Source organism: Piliocolobus tephrosceles, chromosome 6 (genome assembly GCF_002776525.5).
Source record: "Piliocolobus tephrosceles isolate RC106 chromosome 6, ASM277652v3, whole genome shotgun sequence".
NCBI lineage: Eukaryota > Metazoa > Chordata > Mammalia > Primates > Cercopithecidae > Piliocolobus > Piliocolobus tephrosceles.
The window spans coordinates 122,833,859-122,858,520 of NC_045439.1; the positions used below are offsets into that span (position 1 = coordinate 122,833,859).

At 52.6% G+C, this 24,662-nt stretch overlaps 1 protein-coding gene across 2 annotated transcripts; it reads left to right on the forward strand.

Annotated features, from left to right (window-relative positions):
- Window positions 1–989: 989 nt before the first annotated feature.
- LOC111554769 (myosin-6) lies at window positions 990–22,975 on the forward strand. Of its 2 annotated transcripts, none has more exons than XM_026446950.1 (38): window positions 990–1,190; window positions 1,494–1,637; window positions 1,926–2,082; window positions 2,221–2,248; window positions 2,865–2,973; window positions 3,057–3,149; window positions 3,253–3,316; window positions 3,735–3,833; window positions 4,071–4,174; window positions 4,789–4,927; window positions 5,361–5,479; window positions 5,604–5,753; window positions 6,038–6,208; window positions 7,417–7,730; window positions 8,750–8,813; window positions 9,096–9,183; window positions 9,273–9,390; window positions 9,537–9,660; window positions 9,947–10,083; window positions 11,714–11,969; window positions 12,129–12,371; window positions 12,519–12,695; window positions 12,980–13,125; window positions 13,385–13,475; window positions 15,591–15,980; window positions 16,309–16,435; window positions 16,523–16,641; window positions 16,976–17,172; window positions 17,694–17,877; window positions 18,114–18,279; window positions 18,384–18,508; window positions 19,413–19,721; window positions 19,905–20,108; window positions 20,231–20,356; window positions 20,467–20,742; window positions 21,609–21,704; window positions 21,818–21,952; window positions 22,846–22,975. In XM_026446950.1, exons 1-38 carry the CDS (start codon window positions 990–992, stop codon window positions 22,861–22,863), a joined length of 5,808 nt encoding a protein of 1,935 aa, XP_026302735.1. In that variant the 3' UTR covers window positions 22,864–22,975. The 2 variants fall into 2 exon arrangements, with proteins under 2 accessions (XP_026302735.1, XP_026302734.1); XM_026446949.1 differs by having other exon boundaries at window positions 7,417–7,726; window positions 8,743–8,813.
- The last annotated feature ends 1,687 nt before the right edge of the window (window positions 22,976–24,662 follow it).

The following is a 24,662-nucleotide window of genomic DNA, read 5'->3' on the forward strand; positions in this document are numbered from 1 at the left end:
TCTTGCATTCAAGTCTTGGCTCTCCCACTTATTGTCATGGGCTCTTGGAAGCAAGCCACTTAACCTCGACTTCCTCATCTGTCAAATGGGGTGAAGACTGAGTAGGAGAATGTGCATTGAAGTGCTTTTAAACTGGAAAGTGCTCAGCAAATGTGACCATTAGTTGTCTCTCAGATGGCTCAAAGAAAGGTACCACTAGATGGGTACAGGCAGGGGTGGGACCGTCTTGGAGGAGTGAAGAGGATTAGGGTTCAGGGTGAGTTGACACCAGGAAGCTGTTAGAACTAGTTCTTGAGGAAAAAGGGAAAAGGGTTTGAAAAACAAGAAGGATGGGACCAGAGAAGTTGACTGCCCTTTCCAACTTGTTTTGGAAGAGGGTGGATGCTGAAGGATAGAGCCAGGGAGAAGCACGAAGGTGGGACTGGCCAGGTTGGGCACAGCCTGCCCTGACACAGCCTCTTCCCTCTCTCCAGGTCCCCTGCAGGCCTTGGCCCCCTTCCTCATCTGTAGACACACTTGAGTAGCCCAGGTAAGAAAAGCTGAAGCTAGAGCACTGAGAATCTAGTGAGACTGGGCATTAGAGCCCCAAAGCCAGCCTATGGAACTCTAGTTTCTGCCCTGTGCTGGAGAAATATCTTGGCTATCAGGAGCTCCTTACCTGTGGCCAAGGGGTCCAGGGACAGATGAGGGTCAGAGATGGAAATAGTTAGATTTCTGCTCCTACCAGGAGTTCAGGATGCTCTTCCTTCCCCTAGGAGAGCTCCAGCCTGAACAATAGTTAGTTGCTCCTTTTACTCTGGCATGTTTGCTAGGCTGCTCTTCTGGTTAAGGGGTAACCTCAAAGAGGAAGGGACTCACTGGTAACTCTTCTTGACTCTTGAGCATGGTGCTAGGTTTTGGGGCTCCCATTGAAGGGGAGAGCCCAGGGAGGGAAGGGGAGAGTGAGCAGATGGAAGGGCAGCCAGCTTCTGCTCACTCCAGGCACAGCCATGGGAGATTCGGAGATGGCCGCCTTTGGGGCTGCCGCCCCCTACCTGCGCAAGTCAGAGAAGGAGCGGCTAGAAGCCCAGACCAGGCCTTTTGACCTCAAGAAGGATGTCTTCGTGCCTGATGACAAAGAGGAGTTCGTCAAGGCCAAGATCCTGTCTCGAGAGGGTGGCAAAGTCACTGCCGAGACCGAGAATGGCAAGGTGGGTGTCAGACTAATGTGAGAGTCCACCCTGGCCACCTGCACACCTGGGTGGACACAGAGGGGTACACCCATGCCCCCCCCGTCACGCAGACCTGAGGATGGCCCCATTCTCCTTCCCTTTGGGGAAGAATCCAGACACTCCAAGGAGCCCTGTCCTTCCAAATCCCTTCTGTCTTCTCCATGAGATCCCGGTTCCTTCTCTCTTGAGCACTATTGCCCTGTCACTCATCAACTCCTAACCCTCTTGAGGGAGAAGGGAAAGCCCAGGCTGACAGGAGGGCCTGGATGGGGGCTCTTGCAGACAGTGACTGTGAAGGAGGATCAGGTGATGCAGCAGAACCCACCCAAGTTCGACAAAATCGAGGACATGGCCATGCTGACCTTCCTGCACGAGCCCGCGGTGCTCTACAACCTCAAGGATCGCTACGGCTCCTGGATGATCTATGTGAGTGCTGCACCTGGCCCCACCTTGGAATCTTTGTTCCTGCTCCATCCATGTCCGCCCCAGAAGCCAAGAGTGTCTTCTGTTTGTGTCTGGGCAGGGTTACACTCTAACCTCATCCCAACACCCTTGGTTCAATTCCAACACTCTGGGGACTGGTAGTACTCAGATTGAGTGCATGCAGAGTTTTTCCTTTCTCTTCTTTCTCTCCTGGGATCTTTCTCTAACTCCCAAAATCACCAGCCCTCCCCCTTTGCAACTGGCAAGTCACTGCTACTTTTCTATCCCCAGACCTACTCGGGCCTCTTCTGTGTCACCGTCAACCCCTACAAGTGGCTGCCAGTGTACAATGCCGAGGTGGTGGCTGCCTACCGGGGCAAGAAGAGGAGCGAGGCCCCACCCCACATCTTCTCCATCTCCGACAATGCCTATCAGTACATGCTGACAGGTGAGAGGCCCCAGAAGGGTCTTCCTGAAGGGAACTGGGAGATGCCAGGATGGAGAGGGAGAAGGTGAAGGAGGGGAGAAGCCCCACGAGAGCATTCTGTGCAGCTCCTGACCTTTACTCCCCACCCTCTCCCCACAGACAGAGAAAACCAGTCCATCCTGATCACGTGAGTGTAGCTGCTACCCTGTTCCTTTCCAGAATCTCCCTGATCCCCGCCTCCAGCCCCATCAGGGATCCCAGGCCCCTAGGCATAGACTCAGCCTGTTTCCCCACCACCTCCTGCCCATCTCCTTCTCTTCTGACCCTTACCCTGACCCCTTTCTTTGATCTCCCTATTCCTTTCTGCTTTCCATCCCCTTCATGTTTTTCCTCTCCAACCTCCTTCACCCACTCTCCTCCAACTCATCACTCATTTATCCAGAAGCTCATTATCGCCATGTCTTCATCTCTTCCTTTTCTTTCCCTTCAGAAACATTTCCCATTCTTCCAGCCCCACCCACTTTTCCCAAAACAGCCCAGGCCCATCTCTTCCATTTACTTTGCCCAGCCAAGTACAGGCTCAGCCTGCCCAAACCAGTGCCTTCTGGTGGCATCCTTCCTGGTGCCAGCCCTGACCTCTGTGCATCAGAAGACAGTTGTGGATTTTGGGTGCAGATAACCTGGCAGCTTCTTGTCCAGGGCTCCTACTCTTGGGTAGGCCCAGGCATTCTCTCCTGATTTGAGGCTTGTTGGTCTCCAGCAGTATTGTTCACTGCCCAATAAGCCCCTGACTGTCTTCACAGCGGAGAATCCGGAGCAGGGAAGACGGTCAACACCAAGAGGGTCATCCAGTATTTTGCTGTTATTGCAGCCATTGGGGACCGCAGCAAGAAGGACCAGAACACAGGCAAGGTAGGCCTACTGCCTTCCAAGGTCTTGCACCGCAGAAAGGGAGGGGGAAGAGCTCTCACCCGCCTCCTTCTTGATCTCTGCAGGGCACCCTGGAGGACCAGATCATCGAGGCCAACCCTGCTCTGGAGGCCTTTGGCAATGCCAAGACTGTCCGGAATGATAACTCCTCCCGCTTCGTGAGTGGTCCCTGACCTTGGGCTTGGGACTTGGACTGGTGGAGGGATGGTCTCAAATATGAGCCTTTCCCAGACTCATCACCACTCTCTTCCATCTCTCCAGGGGAAATTCATTCGAATCCATTTTGGGGCAACAGGAAAGTTGGCATCTGCAGACATAGAGACCTGTGAGTGCCGTGAATCTGCTAGGCTCAGCCTAAACTCACCGTTGCTCTAGACCATCTGGTCTTGATCTCTCTCTTTCTCTCCTCCCTCCCTCTGTTTTTCCCCTCTTTAAATCTATGTCTGTAGGTGTCTCTGTTTTCAGATCTACATATCTGTCTCTCTCTGAGACTTTCTCTGCATCTTTCTCCATTTCTGTCTCTGCATGGCTAGGTGGTTTTCTCTGGGATTTCTCTCTGAGACTATTTCTCTCCTTCTGGGTCTCTCTCTCCATCTCTCTGTGTGATCTCTTTGTGTCTGTTCAACTAATCTCTCTGACTCTTCCCTTCCCTCTGCCTTTTGCTTGCTACATTTATCATTAATTTTCCTTGTGCCCAAACCCTAACTTTTCTTTCTCTCCTTCTTCTCCCCGCCTGTTCACAGATCTTCTGGAAAAATCCAGAGTTATTTTCCAGCTGAAAGCGGAGAGAGATTATCACATTTTCTACCAAATCCTATCTAACAAAAAGCCTGAGCTGCTGGGTGAGTCAGAGCCACTGACTGAGACCAACTATTTCCATGGCAACCTGGTCCCCTCTCCTTGTGGCTGGATTCAGCTGGCATGCCCTGGGTTTCATGGCACTGCTGGATTCAGTTCAGTGGGATGTGGGGCCAAGCCAAGCCCTGGCCTGTGCTCCTCCTCAGGCCATGTGCTGTGGTGAGCAGCCTCCATGAGAGCCGGGGGCTTGTGTCCCTCCCTAACCATGTTTTTTCCCCTAGACATGCTGCTGATCACCAACAACCCCTATGACTATGCATTCATCTCCCAAGGAGAGACCACTGTGGCCTCCATTGATGACGCTGAGGAGCTCATGGCCACTGATGTGAGTGTGTGAGGACCCAGCCAGGGGGTGGGAGGATTAGCAGTGAGGGGCAAACAGGGGTCCAGAAGCAGAGCTAAGATGCTGGTCATTGGTTGTTTAAAGTGGTATGGATCTCCTGAGAGCCAGAATGTGCCCCGTGATCAGGGTGTACTGGGGAACGGATGAGGTGAGACAGGACTGGCCAGTATTTGGTGTTCTATCAAACCAGGAAGGGCTGAAAGTCATGAGACAGAGAGGCACACAGCCAAGAAATAAGCATCACCAAGGGAGCAGGATGAGGAGGGAAGGCCATGCAGATGGCATGGGGCCGGAGGGGCTGTTAGGTAAACAGATGCAGACAGGTATGGAAGGCCAGGCAGGAAGCAAGTGTAGGGCCAGGAAGCATAAGTGGGTAACTCAGAAAAGCTGTGGCCACTGACATTGGGGTTGGGACCGGCTGATGTCTGCTCTGCTCTTGCATCTTCCGTCTTTTGTTTTGGAGTTCCCCACTGGGTATGGGAGTCTCAGAACCCACAGGGATTAAGGAGACAAGTTTTCTCTACAACTTACAAGGGATCTCACTTACCCATCATACTTCTTTTTGGGGGGTCCACCCATACGGGGCCTCCCTACAGAATGCCTTTGACGTGCTGGGCTTCACTACAGAGGAGAAAAACTCCATGTACAAGCTGACAGGCGCCATCATGCACTTTGGAAACATGAAGTTCAAGCAGAAGCAGCGGGAGGAGCAGGCGGAACCGGACGGCACTGAAGGTGGGAGGCAGGGATTCTAGGGGGCAGCTGTCAAGTCATGGAGGGCCACGTCTGCTCAGCAGTCACCTGTCTTTTTTTATTTATTTATTTATTTATTTATTTTTTGAGATGCAGTCTTGCTCTGTTGCCCAGGCTGGAGTGTAGTGGCACGATCTTGGCTCACTGCAATCTCCACATCCTGGGTTCAAGTGATTCTCTTGCCTCGGCCTCCCGAGTAGTTGGAATTACAGGCATACACCACCATGCCCAGCTAATTTTTGTATTTTTACAATAGATGGGGTTTCACCATATTGGCTAGGCTGGTCTCAAACTCCTGACCTCAAGTGATCTGCCCGCCTTGGCCTCCCAAAGTGCTGGGTTTATAGGAGTGAGCCACTATGCCCGGCCAGCAGTCATCTTTTTACCAACTTTGCTACTTGTCTTTTCCTTCCAGAGGCTGACAAGTCTGCCTACCTCATGGGGCTGAACTCAGCCGACCTGCTTAAGGGGTTGTGCCATCCTCGGGTGAAAGTGGGCAATGAGTATGTCACCAAGGGGCAGAATGTCCAGCAGGTGGGTCCATCTTCAGATGATAATGGGTGGGCAGGGTAGGGAGACTGGCATGATGGGGTGGGAGTTTTCAAGTTCACTCTTCCCAACAACCCTGTTCAATATGGGTCTCTCCTCTACCTTGCAGGTGGCATATGCCACTGGCGCACTGGCCAAGGCAGTGTATGAGAAGATGTTCAACTGGATGGTGACACGCATCAACGCCACCCTGGAGACCAAGCAGCCACGCCAGTACTTCATAGGAGTCCTGGACATCGCTGGCTTCGAGATCTTTGATGTGAGTTGGGACCCCTGGGAGGGGGAGAACAATCACTCGCTGGCTCCCACATTCAACAGTCATTTGCTGAGAGCCAGCTGTGGATCAGACATGAGAAGGCAGTGGGGACTGTGTGGTGACAGAGGCAGTCATTGTCCCTGTCTTCAGGGGAAGCCCTCCTCCACTGCGCTGACATGGAGGGGACCAGCCACGCCCTGCTGGGCTCGGGCACAGTGCACGGGCACAGCCCCAATGGTCACTCACACCCATTTCCTGACTGCTCCCACCCCTCATGCCCCCTGCAGTTCAACAGCTTTGAGCAGCTCTGCATCAACTTCACCAACGAGAAGCTGCAGCAGTTCTTCAACCACCACATGTTCGTGCTGGAGCAGGAGGAGTACAAGAAGGAGGGCATCGAGTGGACATTCATTGACTTTGGCATGGACCTGCAGGCCTGCATCGACCTCATCGAGAAGGTGCCTCTTTGGCCTCACCACCTATGTTCCCTCCTCTGCCATCCAAAGTGCCGGCCGAGTCACTTCTACACCCAAGAAACTAGAGTCCCAAGAATCCCAGGCCTTTCTCCAGGCCCAGCTTCTCCCCACTGTGAAGTCATGGGCATGAACAGGATGATCCCCTCCCCGTCCTTCCTTTTCCAGGACCTTGCACTTTATGTCCCTGTGTGGTGGTCCCCTCAGTGTCTTAAGAGTGAGATGTGGTGAAGGAGAGGCCCCTGGCCCCTCTGACTGCCCATGACAAGCGTCATTCATGGAAAGATCCTAGGCTGAAATCAGAGATGTTTGCCTCCCACCACCTTCCTGTTGGTTGACAAATAAGCTAGTCTCCAGCTCTCTTACCTATGGGCATTCCTGAGAAGAGACAAGGCCACAGGCGGAAGGATCTGTAGGCTGGGTCTGACTTGCTCTCAGGAAACCTCTGCTCTTTGTCAGCACAGGCCAGAGCCAGGAGTGTCTGATCCACACCCAGCCCAGCCACGTCCTTCAGAAAATGGGAGCTTCCCCACATATTTTGGGTCATTATCCAGATTCTTAACCAGAGTTCTCATCTTTCAGAGCCCTCAGAATCCCATAAAACTGTGTGTGACAAAAGCATGTGTATATTCATACGTGTGTGCATATGCATGTGTGTGTGTACGTGTGTTTGTGTGTACATGTGTTTTTCTGGAGACAGTTTTTAGTTTCAACAAATTCATAAAAGGATTCCTGCCCCCAAGAAAAGTCAAGAACTACCACGTTTTCGGGAGTGCAGAGTGTGGTGAACAACCTGGATCCTTCTACCTAACCCTTGAAGAATTGTTACTGGTGTCATATAGACAGAGCCTGGCCCAGTGCCTTTGACACACATCTGTCCCTGCCCTCCTGCCTCTGGGGCAGTGAGCCATCAGAGAGAAGAGGCTGTGCTGTGAGGCGCTGTAGGCCTTGTGGAGGGTGATTAGGAGTGCATGGCTCTTTGTTGTATCCACTGGGGAGAACGAGGGAGGAAGGGGCTCTTTTAATTCCAGGAATATTGGATTCCTGTTTTGGGCTAAGAGGTACCAGCACAGCCCCTCTTCAGCAGGCCAGTGCTACTGGCTCTAGAGTCCTTTTCCTGTCAGGGTGTGGGACTGTGGAAGCCTGGGAGCGTGCTCAGTGATTCTCTCTTTGCCTCTTCACCCTGCCCTCAGCCCATGGGCATCATGTCCATCCTGGAGGAGGAGTGCATGTTCCCCAAGGCCACCGACATGACCTTCAAGGCCAAGCTGTATGACAACCACTTAGGCAAGTCCAACAATTTCCAGAAGCCACGCAACATCAAGGGGAAGCAGGAAGCCCACTTCTCCCTGATCCATTACGCCGGCACCGTGGACTACAACATCCTGGGCTGGCTGGAAAAAAACAAGGATCCTCTCAACGAGACTGTTGTGGCCCTGTACCAGAAGTCCTCCCTCAAGCTCATGGCCACTCTCTTCTCCTCCTATGCATCTGCCGATGTTGGTAAGTGGGCAGCCCTTGCGCTGGGCCAGGGGACTTCTGAAGGCACAAAGGGTCAGGGTCCTGATGCTTCAAAGCACATGACTCCAGAGGCAAGCACAGGGGAGCCCATGAGTCAAGCCACCTCCTGGCTCACCTCACCACCGTCCATCTGGGCTTCTGTAGCACCTGCCGTTCTCTGCTTTGTGTTATGGGTGTTGATGTAGCTGTCTCATGTTTCATCAAGATTGGGAGTAACTGGAAATCAGTGAGGGTGGCGCATGCATCCCTGTACCGTGCCCAGCAGGGAGCGATGCATGTGGGAGTTCTCAACAAACATTGAGAGGACACTGAACAAAGGAGCCTCCAGTTCAGAAAAGGAAGAGAAAGGATGTGGCTTGAAATGAAGAAGATAAAGTGTAAGAAGAAAAGTAGAGGCTGGGCTCAGTGGCTCACACCTGTAATCCTAGCACTTTGGGAGGCCGAGGCAGGTGGATCACAAGGTCAGGAGTTCGAGACCAGTCTGGTCAACATGGTGAAACCCCCTGTCTACTAAAAATACAAAAATTAGCCTGGCGTGGTGGCGCATGTCTGTAGTCCCAGTCACTCGGGAGGCTGAGGCAGGAGAGCTACTTGAACCCAGGCAGCAGAGGTTGCAGTGAGCCAAGATTGCGCCACTTACTCCAGTGTGGGCGACAGAGTGAGACTCTGTCTCAAAACAAAAAAAAAGAAGAAGAAAAGTAGAATGTGGAAAGATATAAGAAGGAAGGGCAAGTCTAGAAGAGGGAGGGCTAAGGGCACGGATGTATGTCAGTGCCTACTATGGGCAAGCACCAGTGAGCTGCCCCAGAGGCGTGGTCTTATCTAATCCTCTTTACAACTTTGGGAAGTTGTTACTGTTATCCTCATGGTAAACTGAATCTTGGAGAATTCCTTACCCAAAGTCTCAGAGCTACCAAGCTAGCAGCAGAGCTCTGCCTCTGCTCAAGAGCTCCTCTATTTTCCAGCTCCTGTTCATTATTCCTCCTCTCATTATTTAGGGGACAGTGGTAAAAGCAAAGGAGGCAAGAAAAAGGGCTCATCCTTCCAGACGGTGTCAGCTCTCCACCGGGTAAGGGCCCAGGGGTGCCAGGACACTTGGTGGAATGGCCCAGCCCAGAGTCTTCTGGCTGCATCACCTATTCTGATGCTTGAGTTTAATGAGGAAAGAAGCTAGAGCTACGTAGTCATTTTTTGGTGTGTATGTTCCACACAAGCCTAAACTCACGTCATAAATTATGTGCCAGCCCCTGTTCCTTTGATGATTCTGGTGAAGAGTGTCTGGGAACCAGGATTTAAGGGCCTAAGAGATGGTCCTTGTGGCTCCTAACTCCCCACCTTCATCTGCCTCCAGGAAAATCTGAACAAGCTGATGACCAACCTGAGGACCACCCATCCTCACTTTGTGCGTTGCATCATCCCCAATGAGCGGAAGGCTCCAGGTCAGCCAGGAGAAGGCCATAGTCTGGGGAGGACGGCTGCCATCCACTTTATGCTAAGGCTGACCCTTTTCCCTTCCCTCCTGCCACAGGGGTGATGGACAATCCTTTGGTTATGCACCAGCTGCGCTGCAATGGCGTGCTGGAGGGCATTCGCATCTGCAGGAAGGGCTTTCCCAACCGCATCCTCTACGGGGATTTCCGGCAGAGGTGGGTATGAGGGCGCCCCAGAGCTCAGAGAACAGGGAAGCCAGGGCTACTCTGGTGGGAATGGGAGGCTGCAGGTGGCCCTGGAATTCTGTGGGCAGAGCAGATCACTGCAGAGCATGAGTGACTCTGGGCACTTCCTTCCTCAGGTATCGCATCTTGAACCCAGCGGCCATCCCTGAGGGACAGTTCATTGACAGCAGGAAGGGATCAGAGAAGCTGCTCAGCTCCCTGGATATTGACCACAACCAGTACAAGTTTGGCCACACCAAGGTGAGTCTAGAGCCCCATTGGGTGGTTGCAGGGCAGGTGGCCATGTTGAGTGGAGCAGAGAGGAGTTTAGGAGGCAGAACCCTAATTCTGGCTTCCTTATCAACCTTATCAAGGGCTGAAACCCAGGCTTCACTCTGGTCTTGTTTGTCTAATTTTTACTCTCACTTCTAGAAGGCATGGGATGATGGGTCACCTGGGAGCTCATCCAGGGTCTTCCACCCTCTTCTTCCACCCTGGATGCTCCCCTCTGAGGCTGCGGCCTATTGCATCTACCCCTTGCCTGCAGGTGTTCTTCAAAGCAGGGCTGCTGGGGCTGCTGGAGGAGATGCGGGATGAGAGACTGAGCCGCATCATCACACGCATGCAGGCCCAAGCCCGGGGCCAGCTCATGCGCATTGAGTTCAAGAAGATAGTGGAACGCAGGTGAGACAGCAGGAAAAGGGAGGCATGCACTAGAGATATAGAGGCATATCTGCAATGTCAACTAGGTGTGGGTCAGCAGACCTGGGTTCAGACCTACCATCTGGCCTGGGAAAGTTACTTTACCACTTCGAATCCCATTGCAAATTCCTCTTCTTCTTTTTTTTAAGAAAATTCTCTATAGTAAAATGCAAATTAAGACACCAATGAAATACCATTTTAAAACACTAGACTTTGCTTGCTCAGATGGTCTACAAATTTTAAAAAATGAAAGAAACAAGTAGATAATAATAAAATGAAAGAAAAAATAATTTTAAATAGTTTTAAAAATCGCTAGACTGACAAAAGAATCCTGATCCACTGCTTACAGATGTGTAAATCAGTGCAACTTCCTAGGAAAACTGTTTATCACTATCTTTTAAAGTTGAACAGCTGCATACTTCTCCATTCCACTCCTGAGTACATTCCTATAGAGAAACTCTTATACATGTACACTATGACATGAAAAATAATCTTTTTAGCAGCATTGGTCATAATAGCAAAGATCTTAAAACAACTTGAATTTCCATCCACAGGGGAATGGGTAAATAGTATTACAGTCATTCAGTGGAACATTATAAAACGGTGAAAAGAAGTGAACTCCAACTACATGGTACAATATGTTTGAACATTAAAGCATATTGTTACTAAACAAAGGCAAATCTTGGAAGGATACATACAGTATGATGCAATTTTTATAAAGCTCATAAATAATCAAAACCAGCCATTCACTGTTTAAAGATACATACATACGGCTCAGCACAGTGGCTTACGCCTGTAACCCCAGCACTTTGGGAGGCTAAGGCAGGCGGATCACCTGAGGTCAAGAGTTAGAGACCAGCCTGGCCAATGCAGTGAAACCCCATCTCTACTAAAATTACAAAAATTAGCTGGGCATGGTGGCAGACACCTGTAATTCCAGCTACTGAGGAGCTGAGGCAGGAGAATTGCTTGAACCTAGATGCCGGAGGTTGCAGTGAGCCAAGATTGTGCCATTGCACTCCAGCCTGGGCAACAAGAGTGAAACTCCATCCCAAAATAAATAAAATTAAATTAAAATAAAGATACATACATATGAAGTTACAGCAATTTTCAAAAAAGCAAGGAAAGGAAAAATAAGATTCAAAGTAGCGGCTGCTCCTGGTGGGGTAAAAGGGGTGTAGGAAGGAATGCACAGGTAGATCAATGGCTGGTAACATTCCAGCTCTTGTTTGGGTGGTAGGTTCATGAATAGTCATTTTGCTTTCATGCTTCATAACTTACATACTTATTATAGACATTCTTATACGTAAACCCCTACATGATTTTTAACATATTTGAAGTTCTTATGAGAATCGAAAAACTGAACAGAGTAGACATTCTATAAGTGGTAGTTTCCATTACCACTACTATCCCAGCTGGGAGGATATAAACTGCCCTTTCATCAAATTGATTAATTAATATTTATCAGGCAACTCCATGTTCAGTGTAGTGATATTGGAGGTGGGTGTGCACAGGAAGGAAGTCTACATGCCTACGAACTTGCTTAGTAAGTCCCACGATTGGGAAGCTCTCTTTTATAGTGCCCCACCCTGCCTCCACGTTTCCTTGTCAGGGATGCCCTGCTGGTAATCCAGTGGAACATTCGGGCCTTCATGGGGGTCAAGAATTGGCCCTGGATGAAGCTCTACTTCAAGATCAAGCCGCTGCTGAAGAGCGCAGAGACAGAGAAAGAGATGGCCACCATGAAGGAGGAGTTCGGGCGCATCAAAGAGACGCTGGAGAAGTCCGAGGCTCGCCGCAAGGAGCTGGAGGAGAAGATGGTGTCCCTGCTGCAGGAGAAGAACGACCTGCAGCTCCAAGTGCAGGCGGTGAGGCCACATGATTATCGCTTCAGCCCTCGCCTCCCCTCCCCTAGATTATAGCCCATCTCACAACCGGGTGCTGGGAGTCTAGGAGTGCCAGCTCTTTTTAAGACCCTAGGTCTCCTTTCTTTAACCATCAGCTTCCTCCCTGTTCTCTTCTCCCAGGAACAAGACAACCTCAATGATGCTGAGGAGCGCTGCGACCAGCTGATCAAAAACAAGATTCAGCTGGAGGCCAAAGTGAAGGAGATGAATGAGAGACTGGAGGACGAGGAGGAGATGAATGCGGAGCTCACTGCCAAGAAGCGCAAGCTGGAAGACGAGTGCTCAGAACTCAAGAAGGACATCGATGACCTGGAGCTGACACTGGCCAAGGTGGAGAAGGAGAAGCATGCAACAGAGAACAAGGTGAGAGCAGCTCCCTCTGGCTTCAGCCCAGGTCTCCTCAAGACTCCCAGACTAGAGCGTGGTCCTGTTCCTTGGCGTGGAAGTCCCCATAGATGTCTCCAGGCTGGTGATCTTTGACCCTAAAGGGGATGGGTTTTTGGTCGGCAGGTGAAGAACCTAACAGAGGAGATGGCTGGGCTAGATGAGATCATTGCTAAGCTGACCAAGGAGAAGAAAGCTCTACAAGAGGCCCATCAGCAGGCCTTGGATGACCTTCAGGTTGAGGAGGACAAGGTCAACACCCTGTCCAAGTCTAAGGTCAAGCTGGAGCAGCAGGTGGATGACGTGAGTAGTAAGAACCATGCTCCTGCTCTCAGAGCAAGATTTTGCAGGCAATACCAATGGTCCAGAAAGTCCTGATCCCTAGAATTGACTTCTATGGCCCTTGGAGCTTTTTTACTCTCTGTAGTTCCTCACTAGAGTAGGTCTCTGAATCCTTTGTGCTTGCAGGATTTCTCTACTGGTTTGACTTCCAATCCCACTGGACTTCAAGTTTAGAGGGAGGCAAAAGAGCATACACTGTGGATGTCATGTTTTCCACACTTTGCTTATTTTCTTCTCTTCATCAGCTGGAGGGATCCCTGGAGCAAGAGAAGAAGGTGCGCATGGACCTGGAGCGAGCGAAACGGAAACTGGAGGGCGACCTGAAGCTGACACAGGAGAGCATCATGGACCTGGAAAATGATAAACTGCAGCTGGAAGAAAAGCTCAAGAAGTAGGAGACTGTGGTGGCCAGGAGGGGCTAATGGAGGTGTCTGACCTGGTAGATAGAATGCAGGGTGCTGCACCTCCACTGCCCACAGGTGCCTTGGGCACAATGGGAATGAGGTCAATCATAGCCCTCTTCCTCCACTCTCTGGGCTGGCCTGGGGAGGGGGAGGTGCTGATTTTGGTGTACTAAAGCCAAAAAGAGAATGAGCGCCAGAGGAAGGAAGGCTATTTGTCACTCCCCCACCCTCACCCTTCTCCTGCAGGAAGGAGTTTGAAATTAATCAGCAGAACAGTAAGATTGAGGATGAGCAGGCACTGGCCCTTCAGCTACAGAAGAAACTGAAGGAAAATCAGGTGACTTTTTCTCCCCAGTGCAGGAAAGTGGGAGCTCAATAGCCCTGAGGTGACTGAGGCTGCAGGAGCTGCTTAGGGTTCTACACAATATCTGGAACTCCAGGCAGCCTCATAGATCCAACCATCCCTGACTTACAGGCACTCAGGAACACTAGCCTTCCTCTGTGGAGCAAGAATACATTGTGTTAGCAAAACTGTTTGAGAAGGGAGACTCATACCTACTAAAGGGCTTCTCCTTTTGAGATCTGCTCTGCCTCAGGGACTTTCTACTCTAAGACAAATGATAGAGCTGTATTCTCCTCTAACCCTTCCTCTGGTAGTTCTGCCCTCTGAATGTGGGGTGAAAAAAAAAAAGCTTCAAGGACCACCTTCCTGTGAGCTGCTCTGTTCACATTCTTCCTGATACTAACCCAGCCACTAACCCAGGCTGAGTCCCCATAGGGCACTCATGATAAGAGCCAATTCCTACAACCCTGAGCAAGTCACTTACCCTGCCTGATCCTCAGATTCTCTTCTCACCTGTAAAATGACACTGACAATACCTACCACACAGGACCAGAGGGGATAATGTATTTGAAACCACTTTGTCAACTAGGAAATTCTATACAGGCATCATATTAATATAGCCCAATTTAGAGAAGTCAGCCAACCACTAGCCTAAGAAGGTATTGTTTTGTCTTCTCCATGGCCTTCTCATTCCTCTGCAGGTCAAGATTAAGTGAACAGCCATAGTCTCCCTTAGCTTTAATGAATCGCAAACCTCAATATGTTTTTAGTATCGGGTTTGTCAGAAGAGCCCTGAAGTCCACTGTCATCCCCATTTTAGAGCTACAGAAGCTACATGGCCAGGACTTGACATAGTGACCCCAAGGGCAACAGGAACTCAGCTACTGGGGCAGGACCTTGTCCTCTCACTTTGGGGTAGACTGTGGCTGGTAGAAAGAGGTAGACTCCCCTCTGCACTTGAGGCCCATGGCCCAGGCTGCAAGTAATGTATGAACATAATTCCACTCCTCTGGGGCTGCACAGGGATTGGCCCACCTTCATTAGTATTTGCCCTCCCATCTTCTTGGATGCTCCTTCTGGGTTTTAGCTAGAATGTCGGGCCATCCTCAGGTTCTTCTACCCCAGGTCTGGGCAACTTCTTTGGCCTCTTGGACTCAGAATAACAGTCCTGTTAATCTCATCAGGTCTTGGCAATAGGCTATGGCTCCTCCTTCATCCCCAAGATCTTGCTCAGAAGTCCCACCTTCTCCATCCTGGGAGCAGAGGCACGGTGGTCCTCTCTGCTGCTCCTAGGACTCATCCATGAACAGTCCTTTAAAGCTGTCCATAACCCCAGGTGAAGGGATTCCCAGTGAACCCCCGTTTTGCTCCTGGCTAACCAGACAACAGATCAAAATGGTAGATAGGATATTCTCCCAATTTAGCCAAGACCAAGGCTAAGGCCAGAAAAGTGAGGTAAGGGCATTTAAAGAGGATGAGGAGATGAGATGAAGAGGAGAGTAGCCTGCTAGCACTTTCCTGGCCTGGAAGGGAGCAATTGTCTTGAAACCCAGCCCTGGGTATAAACACAGCAAGCCTGGGAGAGCAAGAAATATGGTTGATTGGACTTTGTGGTTAACTTGGAGAATTGCAAAGGTATTTGATTGTTTTGAGGCATATTGTCACAAATATTTGTAAAATACAAGCACTCACTTTCCTGTCTTATGGATAGCAGAACAGAGCCTAGTGAATCTGGGGACTCTGAACTTCTTGATCTCACAGGATCCCAGGATTCCCCTTCAAACACGGATTCTCAGGATTCGGGGCTGCAGATGCTCAGACTGGGTCCGAGATGCCCTGGGGAGCTTCAACCAAATTCCTATTGATGGCCTATGCATTATAGGATGTTCGGCAGCATCCCTGGCCTCCCTCTGTCCTCTAGATGCCAGTAGCAAGCCCCACCAAGTCATGACAATCAGACATTGCCAACCATTCCCTGGGGCAAAAAATTGCCCCTGGTTGAGAACCACTGCTTGAGAGGGACGTGAGTTCCTGGTAGCCTTTTAGAGCCGGGAGGATTCCAGTGGAGGGGTGCAGGCAATGGGTCTGAGCCCTTTGTGTCTGACGCAGGCCCGCATCGAGGAGCTGGAGGAGGAGCTGGAGGCGGAGCGCACCACCAGGGCTAAGGTGGAGAAGCTGCGCTCAGACCTGTCCCGGGAGCTGGAGGAGATCAGCGAGCGGCTGGAAGAAGCCGGCGGGGCCACGTCCGTGCAGATCGAGATGAACAAGAAGCGCGAGGCCGAGTTCCAGAAGATGCGGCGGGACCTGGAGGAGGCCACGCTGCAGCACGAGGCCACAGCCACCGCCCTGCGCAAGAAGCACGCCGACAGCGTGGCAGAGCTGGGCGAGCAGATCGACAACCTGCAGCGGGTGAAGCAGAAGCTGGAGAAGGAGAAGAGCGAGTTCAAGCTGGAGCTGGACGACGTCACCTCCAACATGGAGCAGATCATCAAGGCCAAGGCAGGCTCTGCTCGGCCTCCCCTCTCCCTCTCCCCTGCACAGGGGCACCTCCCCCACGCCTTCTCTCTGTCCAACATCTCCCTTGTCATTCTCATTCCCTTCATCACCCTTTGGTCTCTCTTCCTCTCTCTCCTGCCCCTCTCTGGCTCTCCTCTCTGTATCTCATGTTCCTCCTTTCTTTAATTCAAGCACCTCTTCAGACTGCACCCTCCCACACCTTCTGTGTCCCCCTCCTGCCCTCTGGCGTTCCCCATCTCTGACCCTCTCTTCCTTCCTCTGGTCAGCTCAGCCCCTCCGACACTCACCTTTCCTGTCTTGCTTCCTGAAGGCAAACCTGGAGAAAATTTCTCGGACGCTGGAGGACCAGGCCAACGAGTACCGCGTGAAGCTAGAAGAGGCCCAACGCTCCCTGAACGACTTCACCACCCAGCGAGCCAAGCTGCAGACTGAGAATGGTGGGTGCCCCTAACCAGCCCTGCACCTGCCTACAGCACGACATGACTTGTGGAATGGCCCACGAGCCCCTCTCATTTCACCTCCAGGAGAGTTGGCCCGGCAGCTAGAGGAAAAGGAGGCGCTAATCTCGCAGCTGACCCGGGGGAAGCTCTCCTATACCCAACAAATGGAGGACCTCAAAAGGCAGCTGGAGGAGGAGGGCAAGGTGAGGCCCAGTGGGGAGGTGGGCAGGCTTGACGGCAGTCCTGGGGCAATTCACCTCAATGCCAGAAATGGAGCCTGGAGCTGGAGAGAGTCCTCTGGATGGGAAAGACCCTCCAATCTAGGTTCTGCCCTGCAGCTAAACGTCATTTAATGCGTCTTTCCTTATTCTTAAGGGGATGGGGTGAGCAGACTGGAAAACTCCTCAGACAGTGAGGTTTCACATCAGCCCACGTGGTGAATAAGGCTGGGCTTGGTTGAAGTACTAGACAAGAAGAGAATCTAGAGAATGGGGCACAGAGAGTCCCTCCCACCTCCTGGTGCCCACCCCTCCCCAGGCAAAGAACGCCCTGGCCCATGCACTGCAGTCGGCCCGGCATGACTGCGACCTGCTGCGGGAGCAATACGAGGAGGAGACGGAGGCCAAGGCTGAGCTGCAGCGCGTCCTGTCCAAGGCCAACTCAGAGGTGGCCCAGTGGAGGACCAAGTATGAGACGGACGCTATCCAACGGACCGAGGAGCTCGAGGAAGCCAAGTGAGCTCCAGATACCCCCTTAACCTGACTCTCGGAGAGGAAGGGGTGAGAGGACCCGGGGTGGGGACCGGCAGAGTGGTCATGGGAAGGAAGTGGAAGAGACAGGAGGAACTCAGAGGGCAACAGAAGTGCTTGGAAGAAAGCCTGAACTCTTTACTCTATGAACTCTGGCTGGCCCTGACCTGCTTCCTGTGACAGGCGAGCTTTTGGCCCGGGTTATACCTGATGCTCACGTATAAGACGAGCAAAAAGCTTGTTGGTCAGAGGAGCTACCGTCGATCAGCCTGTGTGGGGGGCGAGGGCAGGGGGCACTGACGCCCAGATGCCACTGCAGGTAGGGAGGATGCCTGGGCAGCCCGGGCTGGCGGACTCTGTTCCAGGCACGAGCAGGCTCAGCTCCTGCTAGGCTGGACTTAACGGCGTCTCAAGGAGATACAGGGAGGGGGTGGGAGGAGGTCCACCCAAGGCTCCACTGTTGCCCAGTAGAGTCACATACACACCCTCCACCCTCACCTGGGCAGGAAGAAGCTGGCCCAGCGGCTGCAGGATGCCGAGGAGGCCGTGGAGGCTGTTAATGCCAAGTGCTCCTCGCTGGAGAAGACCAAGCACCGGCTACAGAATGAGATTGAGGACCTGATGGTGGACGTGGAGCGCTCCAATGCTGCTGCTGCAGCCCTGGACAAGAAGCAGAGGAACTTCGACAAGGTGGGCCGTGGGTGGGGGATGCGGCCAGCATACAGGGCAAGGGGGCGTGAGGGGTTCAGTGCAAGGCCAGAGCCATCCTCCTTGGAGGTTGGGGAGGAGGGCAGGGCTGAGCCCAGGCTCAGGGCCAGGGACAGATCTTGGATATGGGGCTGAGGCTGGGGGCTGGGGCACTGGGAAGCAGGAGGGCTGGGGGGCTAAGGCTGGGGGGCTGAAGAGTGAGCCTTGTCCCCGGGCAGATCCTGGCCGAGTGGAAGCAGAAGTATGAGGAGTCGCAGTCAGAGCTTGAGTCCTCGCAGAAGGAGGCTCGCTCCCTCAGCACAGAGCTCTTTAAGCTCAAGAACGCCTATGAGGAGTCCCTGGAGCACCTGGAGACCTTCAAGAGGGAGAACAAGAACCTTCAGGGTGTGCTGGGGGCCCAAGAGGCCAGAGATGAGCTGGTGGGAGGGAGGGTCATGCAGGGGCAGGGGGAACACAGGCTTTGAGCTTTCTGGCCCTCTGGTCCCCAGAGGAAATCTCGGACCTTACTGAGCAGCTAGGAGAAGGAGGAAAGAATGTGCATGAGCTGGAGAAGGTCCGCAAACAGCTGGAGGTCGAGAAGCTGGAGCTGCAGTCAGCCCTGGAGGAGGCGGAGGTGAGGGCTGAGAGCTCCTAGCACCCCAACCCTGGTCTGCCACTGTCTCCCACGTCTCCCTCACCTGCAGGTGACCTTGAACCCAAGACAAAATCTATTCATTCTATATTCTTTGTTCAACGTTATCTACCCACTATTCACTAACCATGACTACCTCCAAAGCCAAGGTCTGCACAAAGGAAAATGTCAGTCTGATTAGACGCCAAAGTTTTTGTTTCTTACCAGGTTTTAAAAGTTGGAACCTGGCCATGATAATAACCACTTAAACAGTGGGTGGGAGTGTGGGCTCCAGAGTCAAACAGGCCTGAGTTGGAACACAGCTTGAGGACTTTCACTGTGTCATTCAGCAAAATCTTTAATCACTCTCTGCCTCAGTTTTCTCATGTGTAAAATGGAATTAATTGCACATACCTCATACAATTTTACGCATGATTATTATAAAGATTAAGGGAGGTAACACATTTAAGCACTTAATATATATTAGCTATTGTTACTCTTCATTTTTATGCACCTGGGAATAGCCCTGAGTTTTCTCGGCTTCTAACTTTTCTCAGGAAAGGGTGAGGGACCTGGAAAACAAAGATAAAAGTTTGAATTTGTGGTTATAAAAATTCCTCTCTTTTCTGTAATACTTTAGACAGGTCAGGAATTCATGCAGTGTTAGTGCCGGAGGGTATGGCAATTGTGAGGTCCAGACCCTTTCCTTGACAGAGGAAGCCCAGGGAGTCCAGCACTTTCTCCCCAATAGCACCATGGTGGGCATGGATGCAGATCCCACCTCCCCATCTCTTCTCAGCTCTTCTTCTCTGGGCCATAGTCCTGGCTGACACCCTGTATCTTCTCATCCTCTCTCCCAACCCTGCCCTGTGCCCTGTCTGCCTGCCCTCGCCCCACCCCTTCCCAGGCCTCCCTGGAGCACGAGGAAGGCAAGATCCTCCGGGCCCAGCTAGAGTTCAACCAGATCAAGGCAGAGATCGAGCGGAAGCTGGCAGAGAAGGACGAGGAGATGGAACAGGCCAAGCGCAACCACCTGCGGGTGGTGGACTCGCTGCAGACCTCCCTGGATGCAGAGACACGCAGCCGCAATGAGGCCCTGAGGGTGAAGAAGAAGATGGAAGGAGACCTCAATGAGATGGAGATCCAGCTCAGCCACGCCAACCGCATGGCCGCCGAGGCCCAGAAGCAAGTCAAGAGCCTCCAGAGCTTGTTGAAGGTACACAAGGGGAGGAGGTCCCCTCACCCGGAGGAGACTGGCCTCCACTGGCGAAGGAGTGGTGTCTCAACACAGGCACCAGATTCTTCCTGACCCTGGGTCACTGAGGGACCTCTGACAGGTGCCCTCAGTGAAGGGCACCGAGGCTGGCTCCCCACTCATGCCCACTCTCCTGATCCTCAGGACACCCAGATTCAGCTGGACGACGCAGTCCGCGCCAACGACGACCTAAAGGAGAACATCGCCATCGTGGAGCGGCGCAACAACCTGCTGCAGGCTGAGCTGGAGGAGTTGCGTGCGGTGGTAGAGCAGACAGAGCGGTCTCGGAAGCTGGCAGAGCAGGAGCTGATTGAGACCAGCGAGCGGGTGCAGCTGCTGCATTCCCAGGTGAGCGACTCCCCTGCTCATTCCTGAAGGGAGCACAGGCTGGGACTCAGCAAGCAAGGCTTGAGAGCTACGCATAGATGCTCAATGCTTTTCCTGTTCTGCCCACCCCTCCCCCAACCCAGAACACCAGCCTCATCAACCAGAAGAAGAAGATGGATGCTGACCTGTCCCAACTGCAGACTGAAGTGGAGGAGGCAGTACAGGAGTGCAGGAACGCCGAGGAGAAAGCCAAGAAGGCCATCACAGATGTGAGTGCCCCCCTCCACCCACCCAATCCAGACCACTATCTCTCCGTGGGCTGGGCCGTGAGTGTGTGAGGACTTGACCAGACCATGTGCCACCTCTCTCCTGCACACAGGCTGCCATGATGGCAGAGGAGCTGAAGAAGGAGCAGGACACCAGCGCTCACCTGGAGCGCATGAAGAAGAACATGGAGCAGACCATTAAGGACCTGCAGCACCGGCTGGACGAGGCCGAGCAGATCGCCCTCAAGGGTGGCAAGAAGCAGCTGCAGAAGCTAGAAGCGCGGGTGCGGGAGCTGGAGAATGAGCTGGAGGCAGAGCAGAAACGCAATGCAGAGTCGGTGAAGGGCATGAGGAAGAGCGAGCGGCGCATCAAGGAGCTCACCTACCAGGTGCGGCGGGTGGTGACTCCAGGCAGAGCCCTGGCACCATGGCCACGGTGACAACCAGCTAAGGAGAATGAATAGTTTGCTTTTAGCCTCTTCCAGGGCGAGGGTGGGAATGCAGCCCCCCCCCCCATTTCACTTTGCCTAGCCCTGCCCCACCCTGAATGCCCCCTAGCTCAGAGGTCAGTCTCTGAGCCTCCTGGCCTGAGCTCCATCTCAACACCCACCCTCAGCCCATCCCCAGGAGACACACACAGAATTCCAGACAAAGCTCACCTAGCACAGCTCACCAGCGTCACCCCCAAAAGACACCAAAAACACACCAATCCCATTCAAACAAGCATCAAAACTTTTCCATTACCCAGGGCAGTGTGGACTCTAGCTTTCCGAGGTGTTTTCTAGAATCAGACTCTGAATTAGAATTTGTTTCTTTTCCAATCCAGGATGTCACCATCCCTCTAAGCACACTTTGTCCTTAACCTAGGTTAAGTCAGTGTCTTCTGCAGCCCAGGAAATTCCATCACACTCATAGCCCCAAAGTCACTCCCAGCATGTGCTGAGGTCCAGAGCAGGGGAATTTATCCTCCATGGGGTCCCCGGGCCCTGAAAAACCTGCTCCCCGGAGCACTGCACACACACAATTTTGTGCATAGTTTCAGGAGTCCCACTAGTTCTTTGGACTTCTTCCTGGTACAGATCATTTAAAATATTTACACATATCAGGTAAGAAATTATAAGGAGAATTCAAGTGTTCAGTGAGGATCAGAAAGTAGAATTGGGTCAGGATATCAGATGAAGCAGGGCAGGGCAGAGGGGATGCTACCTTCTATGACTGTGCCATCTTCACCACCTGCCTCTCCTCTGGCCCCCAGACGGAGGAGGACAGGAAAAACCTGCTGCGGCTGCAGGATCTGGTGGACAAGCTGCAGCTAAAGGTCAAGGCCTACAAGCGCCAGGCCGAGGAGGCGGTGAGTGACCCTGATGGGGACTAGGTCCAGGGGAGGCATAGGAGAGCTCATCCCCCAAGCCAGAAGTCAGAGAACCCAGGCTCCCTCTCACCTCATGCTCCCACCTCCCGCAGGAGGAGCAAGCCAACACCAACCTGTCCAAGTTCCGCAAGGTGCAGCACGAGTTGGATGAGGCGGAGGAGCGGGCGGACATTGCCGAGTCCCAGGTCAACAAGCTGAGGGCCAAGAGCCGCGACATTGGCACCAAGGTGGGTCCCTCCTCTGGGCTTTGCTAGTCACCCCCACAGCAGGCATACCCAGACAGAGCACCCTCAAACCAGGGATGCTTCCTTTTCATTTATTCCACACAATTGAACCACACAACCTCAGAGGCCAAGGTAATTGGTAATTCAGTTCTGTGTGATTTCTAAGATTCTCCCAGCTCTAACTTTTTTTTTTTTTTTTTTTGAGACGGTGTCTCACTCTGCCGCCCAGACTGGAGGGCAGTGGCACAATCTCGGCTCACTGCAACCTCCGCCTCCCAGGTTCTCCTGCCTCGGCCTCCCAAGTAGCTGGGATTATAGGCATGTGCTACCATGTCTAGCTAATTTTTGTATTTTAGTAGAGATATGGTTTCACCATGTTGGCCAGGCTGTTCTTGAACTCCTGACCTTGTGATCCACCTGCCTCAGCCTTAACCCCCCTAAGTACTGGGATTACAGACGTGAGCCACCACTCCCAGCTCAGCTCTAAGTTTCAGTGGCTCTGGGAATTTCAGCCCTAGGGTGGTCTGCCACCCTAGAAGACCCTAATTTATATACAACCAGTATATCCCAATTTTCCCCCAACTGCTAGTTTCCAGTTCCCTCTCACCTAATTTTGTCCTATAATCTTGTAACTCAAACCTAAAATGAACATCCCAGAGAACCCCCTTGTTCTCGCTCAGGCAACTTCCCTCTGGCCAACCCCAGCACCCTACCCTGCAGAACTTGCCCCCGGCACATCGATCTCTAGAAACACATCTGCTGCTGCCATAGGGGCTTCCACCTGCCCACACAGCAGGCCTCCACCATCAGACCCCTCTCACGTTTCTTTCCAGTGCCCCATCCCTGCCCAATATCTTCTCTCCAAGGACTGATTGGACTTTGTTTCCTTTCAAAAGGGCTTGAATGAGGAGTAGCTTTGCCACATCTTGATCTGCTCAGCCCTGGGGGTGCCAGCGAAGCCCCATCCTGGAGCCTATGTAATAGCTCCTTGGGAGGAAGCAGAATAAAGCAATTTTCCTTGAAGCCAAGATCCTGACTCCAGACTCTTCTTCACTGCCCTGGGGACCCGGGGGTGGGGTCTGGACTAGGGGAGATGGAAATGCAGGGGAGAGGGGGAAAATTCAAAGGCCTGGCCTAGGAGGGCTTCCTGGAGCAGCACTGAAACCCCCTTTCACTTCCTCCAAACCAGCCAAATGCAGCAGAGGCGACAGCTCTCCTCCCAGCCTTCTCTCCAGTCCAGTAGGGATTTAAAGATTTAGGGAGACCCCTAAAGTTCACCTAGAGCGCCCTGAGCCCATCTACTGTGGACCTGCACCCCAGCTTCCATCAACCCTGCCCCCAACCCAGCACCATGGATAACACCTGGGGCTGGGCAAGGGGCGGCAGTTCGAGGTGTGGGTGCTGGCCAGTGCCCTTTCTGAGCCCGCAGAAGTGTGAACCACTGGGCCAGGTGAGGCAATGGTTGCCTAAATGCCAGTCCCAGGCAAGTCTCTGAGAGTACACAAGGACTCACAGCTGTAGCCCACATCCCCTTACAAATAGAGCCACCACCCTCTCCAGCCACCTCCAGAGGCCAGTGCACCCCCTCCCCATCACAGCTGGTAGAAACACAGTCTCAGCCCACCTGCGGTCCTCCTCAGCTCCTCCCGGGGCCCAGCCCCCTTGGTCCAGGGTGCTCCCTTCTTCCCATTCATTTCTTCCCATTGTAATTCCCATTACCAAGCCCTTTGTCCTCTGAGCTTGCAGGAAGATGGGTTCTCTCGGCCCATTTATGGCAAGTCATCTTGAGAGGAGGCAGACAGATGAGAGGCTGGGGAAGGTTATGCGTGAGCAGGACTCCAGGGAGAGGGAGGGAAGGGATGGCTCCCCAGAAGGTCAGGAGGTGGAGGAAGGAGTAAGTCTCCTCCAACTAAACAAGTTCAGCCCCTTTGGAGTTCCTGCCACAGCTGGGTTGCTTAGGTGGGCCTGGGACTGTGGGCCACAGAGGGCAGGGGCTAGGGAGGCACTGGGGCTGTCAGCCCCACTGGGAACCTGGGAAGCCATGGTTCAGCCCAGGACTGGATCTCCCCTAACCCACCAACACACCCACTCAGAGCCCACTCCTGCTCTGTACCCGGCTCTGAACTCTGAGCTCTGACTGTGGCAGCCAGGGCAAGGGCCCTATGCCGGAGAAGGAGAAGCCAGTACTGGACAATAGCAGGTGACAGCAGAGGAGAAAAAGGGGGTAGGGAGGGGACAAGGAAAGGCCTGAGGGGGTGGCAGTGGACAAAGAGATTGAGCAACCAGGGGACAAGGTAGCCAGAGGAAACAGAGACAAGGAAAAAAGATACAGGAAATGAGGAGGCTCCAGAAAGATCCACAGGCGCCACCACCTTTCTCCTTGTAGCCGCCTCCATTCTCCCTCCCTAGGCCAACCCAGACAGAGCACCCTCAAACCAGGGATGCTTCCTTTTCATTTATCCCTCTCAGTTGAACCACACAGCCCCAGAGGCCAAGGTAATTCAGTTCTCCATGATTTCCAGGATTCTTTTCCAGCTCTATTTTTTTTTTTTTTTTTTTGAGACGGAGACTCATTCTGCCGCCCAGGCTGGAGGGTAGTGGCACGACATCGGCTTGGGCCAAGATATCTAGGGCCATTCCTCTGGCTAGGAACAGACTTCCATAGCAATGAAGAGATAACTAGAAACAAAGGAGAGGACTCTTGAAAAGGGAG

Coding starts and splice junctions, on each gene's coding strand:
- LOC111554769 (XM_026446949.1), top strand. CDS start 990: ATGGGAGATTCGGAGATGGCCGCCTTTGGGGCTGCCGCCCCCTACCTG. Junction 2,083..2,220: donor CTATCAGTACATGCTGACAG/GTGAGAGGCCCC, acceptor CTCTCCCCACAG/ACAGAGAAAACCAGTCCATC. Junction 19,722..19,904: donor GCCTCCAGAGCTTGTTGAAG/GTACACAAGGGG, acceptor CCTGATCCTCAG/GACACCCAGATTCAGCTGGA.